Source organism: Octodon degus, unplaced genomic scaffold (assembly GCF_000260255.1).
Source record: "Octodon degus isolate 3935 unplaced genomic scaffold, OctDeg1.0 scaffold00062, whole genome shotgun sequence".
NCBI lineage: Eukaryota > Metazoa > Chordata > Mammalia > Rodentia > Octodontidae > Octodon > Octodon degus.
The window spans coordinates 9,682,618-9,689,114 of record NW_004524638.1 but is presented as its reverse complement, the minus strand read 5'-3'; the positions used below and the strand labels follow the sequence as shown (position 1 = coordinate 9,689,114).

At 41.2% G+C, this 6,497-nt stretch overlaps 1 protein-coding gene across 1 annotated transcript in view; it reads left to right on the top strand.

Moving 5' to 3' along the window:
* Nucleotides 1-6,497, top strand: part of Tbc1d31 (TBC1 domain family member 31) — a 117,182-nt gene that overhangs the window by 85,587 nt on the left and 25,098 nt on the right. Inside the window, exons 15-16 of the mRNA XM_023718817.1 lie at nucleotides 199-351; nucleotides 2,773-2,908. Of these exons, the coding sequence (XP_023574585.1) occupies nucleotides 199-351; nucleotides 2,773-2,908 (289 nt within the window). The remainder of the gene's footprint in view (nucleotides 1-198; nucleotides 352-2,772; nucleotides 2,909-6,497) is intronic.

The window sequence follows — 6,497 nt, the reverse complement described above, 5'->3', positions numbered from 1 at the left end:
AGTAGGTGCTTCAGACCACTGAGCCATCTTACCAGCCCCGAAAAATATATTTAAATCATTAAGCATTTATGTAAAATCCCAGTTGAATGTGAAGGTATCTGGAACATACCAGTTGTACATTTTGTGTTTGGACTGTTTTTGGACTATATTCATTAGCTTTCTTGATTGCAGTTTCTTAATAATTCTTGTCTACTTAAGGCAGACAGTTGAAGACATGCAAGCTGAAATAGACCAGCAAAGAGTTGAAGATGAAGCTTGGTACCAGAAACAAGAACTGCTTCGTAGAGCTGAAGAAACAAGAAGAGAAATGCTCTTACGGGAGGAAGAGAAGATGGTAGACCAAAGGCAGAGGTACGTTTTACCAAGTTGAGAATCTCTGGACACATTATTCAAGTGAATAATTTTTATTTTCTTCTGTTTTCTTGTTAGAAACAGAACTAATGTACAACTGTCCAGCTTAATTTCTATTAAGCATATATTTAAGTTAATAAAAAGAATATATGGGGGCTGGTGAGATGGCTCAGTGGTCTAAAGCACCTACTTAGAACAAGCCGCGGTTCAATCCCCCAGCACCACATGCCAGCCAGTGCTGCCTCCTGGTGGGCTGAGCTGGCCACACACACACACACACACACACAAATAAAAATTAAATTAAAAAAATCAAATGTTTAAAAAAAAAAAGAATATATGCCACTTCTCAAAAAACTTATATATAGAAGTATTTTTGTAAAGCTATAAGACATAATTATAAGGCATAATTTATTTAATTTGAGTAATATTTCTGAAATGAATACATAGCATGAGATTAATAATAGATTGCACATTGTAAATAAATTATTTACAAACTTAAATGAATATAACAATAAAAATTGTTGGGCTGGTAAGATGGCTCAGTGGTCTAAAGCACCTACTTAGAACAAGCCGCGGTTCAATCCCCCAGCACCACATGCCAGCCAGTGCTGCCTCCTGGTGGGCTGAGCTGGACACACACACACACACACACACACACACACACACACACACTCTAAAATAAATAAATATTTTGAAAAAAAACAAAAAACAATAAAAATTGTCCAAAATAAAAAGAAGGAAGAATTTACAGATCAGTCATACAATAGTTCACTCTATGCAAAAATCAAGAAACTTATATTCGTATAATTAGAATTCTCAAAGTAGAAAGGGGTAGGCAATAAGTATTTAAAGATTTAAAGTTTCTAAATTTAGTTGAACTTATAATACCACATTTCCAGGAAAAATGAACCTTTTGCACAAGAAATTTGAATAAAATCACACCAAGATACACACAAATGAAATTACATAAGGCATAATTTATAAGACATAATTCTGCACTGATTATTCAGATGTAGTATGAGACCCGACATACCTTGAAGGACACTGTTCACGCACCGTACAGTGAGCAGACGATGCTTTGTGATGGGGCGCTGGGTAAAGGACTTGCCGGGAGCATAATTTTTAAATCATAATTTAAAGGAAAACCATCAACCTCACAATGGAAACATAAAACTTCTGCATTTAATACTTTGGCAAGCAAAGGAATAAGTATTAAATGTTTAAAAGTATGTTAATAAAAAATGTTTAAATTGATTAAAATTGTGGAATAAGCAAGTAGATAGACTGAGCCAAACTCAAGAGAATTCATTTCTCTTAAGTGTTTATTGATTCTTATTGGAACTTTATGAAACAGAATTGTGAGGTACATTAGAAGCTGCTTCAAGGCCCGGACAGATAGCTCAGCAGACTGAAGCACCTGCTTGGGCAGCACGCACATGCTGGGCTCCATCCCCAGCGTGCGCTGCCGGCCGCGCCCCCGAGGCGCACCGAGACAGTGGTTGAGACCGGCATGGTGGCGCGTACCTGTAATCCCAGCGCTTGGGAGGCTGAAAACAGGAGGATCGCTACAAGTCCGATCTACGTAGAGACCCTGTAGACCCTGTACTAAATTCATTTAAAAAAAAAGCAGGTACAGAATAAACATATATCAGGGGTTGGCGAGATAGCTCAGTAGCATAAGCACCTGCCTGGCAAGAGCAAGGTCCTGAGGTCAATCCCCAGTACAAAAATTTAAAAAATAGATAAATAAATATACGTCATATTTGGTAACACTGGGGCATTTATTAGCATTTTTCCTTCATGTAAAGGCTATCACTTGTTTTTTGTTTTTGTTTTTGTTTTTTTAATTTATTTAGGTGTGGGTGTGGGTGGGTGTGGCCAGCTCAGCCCACCAGGGGGTGGGGCTGGCTGGCATGTGGTGCTGGGGATTGAACCGCGGTCCCTGTGCTTTGCTAGGCTTGTTCTAAGTAGGTGCTTTAGACCACTGAGCCATCTCACCAGCCCCAAGGCTATCACTTGTGCTGAGAAGTTTGAATGTGGAAAGGATTGCCACCCAAGTGTGGTGGCACACACCTGTAATCCCTGCACTTGAGAGGGGGAGGCAAGAGGATCATTGTGAGTTCAAGGCCACCCTGGGCTGCAGGGTGAACTCCAGGCCAGCGTGAACTGCACAGCAAGGCCTTGTCTGAAGAGGACAGAAGAAAAGAACTGCCAGTCCAGTCTGTGCCACTTGTCATCTTTGTGAAGGCAGCTTGTGCAACTGGGAATCTTTAATTTATATATTATAGACGCGGTTACATTATAGTGGTGCAAGTCAGTTTGGGAAAGTGCATTGAAGTAGCTGGTCAGCAGAAGTCACTGTGCTGAAATAGAATCTGCATTGGAAAAGCTTTGTTCTTCTTGATATATTCTGTGTTTAAGACTAGCTGCTGTGAGAAGAGAGCTGAAACTAAAGGAACTACAGTTACAGGATGCTGCGAGGAGACGTTTCCTAAGGCTTCAACAAGATCAGCGAGAGATGGAACTGCGAAGACTGGATGATGAAATTGAGAGAAAGGTTTATCTTTTACTTAGTATTCATAAATTATCTCCATTTTTTCTCATTTAATGTAATGAATACCTTCAAATTAAATAATATTCTGGGTCCACAATGAATACTACACAGCCCCTTTAATTTTTGCTTACTTCACCTCCAAATTCTTACTCTTTTATGTATTTCATTAATGGTTAAATAGTTAAGAAATTCTGGACTGCTGCCTGGGATGGTGCACCTCTCTAGCCCCAGTAACTAGGGAGGCAGAGGCAGGAGGATGGCAAGTTTGAAGCCAGCCTGGCAATTTAATAAGATTTTATCTCAAAATTTAAAATATAACCTAAGAGGGCTGGAGGTGTAGCTCAGTGGCAGAGGGCTTGCCTAGCATGTGTGAGTCCCTGTGTTCCCTCTCTCATAATGCCAAAAAAGAAGAAATATCAGGAAAATTATTATGTTTATGTCCTTGATGACTACATCTCTAAAAATAAAAATGTTTAAGTTCACCATTTTTTTCTTTTTTTGGTGGAACCAGGGATTGAACTCAGGCCCTTGCGCTTGCCAGGGAAGCGCTTTTTCTACTGCGCCGTCTCCCCTGCCCCCCAAGTTCACCATTTCAAGTGAACTGTGAACAAGGAGAAATGTTCTTTTTATGATAAAAATGTATGCGTGGGCAGTATAAAAAGAATTTTCCATACAACTATATAGAATTTAAAGTGGGCCTTTTATGTTGTCTCATTTCATCTCAAGAGATAATTTTTTTAAAAATGGTTAATTATGTAGTTTTTCAGGTATATGTTTATAAATAGAAGAATAATTATAATCCCATCTTTCTATACTTACACAAAATGTTCTCCTCCTGCCTCTGGCTTTTGGTGGACTGGGGATCAAATGCAGAACCTTGCGCTATGCGGGGCAAGCACTCATTCCACTGGGCCATCTCCCCAGCCCTGCCACCTTTTGCTTTTGTACCAGATTTTTTGTATTTCAGAGAAGGGTCTTTTCAGAGTCTCACAACTAGATGGGACTCATAGTGATCCACCTGTTTACAGCCTCCCAACAGCTGGGATTACAGGTGGGCACCACCACACCCAGGCTCAATTGCTGACTCAGCACGCCCAGGGCAGGGCCAGCATGGCAGGCCTGGGAATCGAACCCCAGCCCCCAAGCCTGCTTGCAGGTGCTTTACTCTGCTGAGCCCTTTGTACCAGATTTTTAAAATATTTGTCAAATATCCTTTCATACTGTTATACGTGTATATATTTTTCTTTTTTGTGGTTGCTTAGTATTTCCACAGCTAAGTTTATCATAGCTTAAGTCTTTGCTGTTGGACATTTAGGTCATTTGCAGTATAAAGCTATACTGCATTGTTTCAGTGTAAAAATGGTTTAAGCTTGTTTAACCATGTAAGCAGTTCATTACTAGGTGCTCACCTCTGCCCTAGACTATTGGTTTCAGGGTGTGTCGGTCTTCGTATTTGCCCGCCTGCTCAGCTACAAGAGAGTACCCTAACTAGCCCCACCTCCCTTGCTGTGGAAGTTCAGTCTCTTCAGTTCCCTTTATTTGTAGAGGAATTGCATATTCATATCATCCTTGCATCTGTCAACTTGTTTTTCCTTACTCACTTAGGTGGGCTGTGTCATTTGGGACATCATTGTCTCGTTAAAATATATCATGAGGGGGCCTGGGCCTAGCTCAGTCCTTTCAGTGGCTGCTTCCACAAAGCTGTCAGCCTCAGGTTCCTGGAGTTCGAACCTCACAACTCTCCCGCTGGCCAAACGTGCCCTGAAGGCATGCGAGGAACATAAATAAATAAATAAAATAAAATAAAATGTATCATGAGCCACCTGTGCAATTTTAAATTTACTAGTGACTATACTAATAATTTAAAAAAAAAAGTTAAGTAACATTTTATTCACCTAAGTTATTTGCAAGTTATCACTTCATGTAATAAGTATAAAAATATGAATGGGTAGTATACTCTTATGTTCTTCAGTACATTGTACAACACGCCTCAGTTCGCACCGGTCACACCGTAAGTGCTCAACAACCACAGGTGGCTGGTGGTTGCATACAGCGGAGGGCTGGTACAGCTGCCTTTCTGTCTGATAGAAATGATTTCTATTGATCTGGCTTGCCTGCCTCTTGAGAATTTTTATTGTGTTTTTTTGTTTTGTTTTTTTGTCTTGCAAAATTTTCATTTTCAGGTTCTATTCATATTTAGAAAGACTTATCACATTCTGGGGTAGTATTTTACATATTTTCTTCTAGCTTCATGTTTTTCTGTATTTTATTAATTTGTACTGTATCTCAGGGATTAGCAAACTGCTATATATTAATTAAATCTGGCCACCACTTATATCGTGAAGCACATGAGATAGAATGGTTTGAACGGGGCTGGGGAGATGGCTCAGTGGACTAAGCTCTTCCCTGGCAAGCGCAAGGGCCTGAGTTCAATCCCCGGTTCCAAAAAAAAAGAATGGCTTGAACATATTAAAAGGCTTTTTAAACTCAAACAGGGACGTACACTGGGGGCTGTAGCTTAGTAGGAGGACCCTTACTAGCGATGTCTTCAGTTTGATCCCAGATGCCACCAAAAAAAGTACTAATGAAATTTTGCCGGAATGTATTCACGTGTATTAGTTTTTATGCTGTCTCTAGTTGCAGGCGTGCTACTGCAGCATAAGTGAGTGCTCATGACAAAACAGCGCATGACCCACAAAGTGGCAAGTGTTTGTGATTTGGCTCTTTACGGATGTTTGCCAGCCTCTGGTGTGACTGAAAGTCGGAGGCAAGAAACAAGTTAGGGACTGAGCTTACTTCCTTCCAGAGGGCAAATCACTTATCCCAAAAACTGCTTGTTGACCATTAGCAGTCATTTGCCAACCGGTGATTTATGGCACACTGAATGCCTGTACGCACGTACCTGATCTCTTCCCGTGCCCTCTGTCCCTAGAGCAGCACCAGCCTGTGTGATTGACAGAGCCTAGTAGTGCCTCGTTGTCGTATGGTGAGAGAAACTAAGAACGTTCAGTAAGGACCAAAATGTCTACCAGATACTGTGAAATAGAAAATGTTCCAGCAGGAAGGAGAAGGATGGAGGGTGGAAGACAAAGGAAGGAAGGGAAAAGGAAAAAATGAGGAAAAAAAGGAAAAATGGAAAGAAAGCTTTTGTAAATGAGGGGAAGAGATTGAAGGGGGAAGGTAGGGCAGTAAGGAAAAAAATGAATCAAATTATATCATGTACATGTGCAGATTCTCAGTGATGGATGTGATCATTATGTGTGCCTAAATGTGTCAATCAGGGGCCGGCCAGATAGCTCCGTGGACTAAAGCGCCTGCTTAGGCAGAGCGCAGTGACCTAGGTTCAATCCCTGGCGTGCTGGGCTGGGCTCCTCTCCCCCGGTGGGGCACTGAGACAGCAGTTGAGACTGGGCCTGGTGGCGTGCACTTGTAATCTCAGCACTTCTGAGGCTGAAAGCAGGAGAATCACTAAAGTCCAATCCCTGTAGACCCTGTATTAAATACATTTTTTAAAAACAGGGCCGGGGAGATGGCTCAGTAGAATAAGCGCTTCCCTGGTAAGTGCAAGGGCCTGAGTTCAATCCCTGGTTCA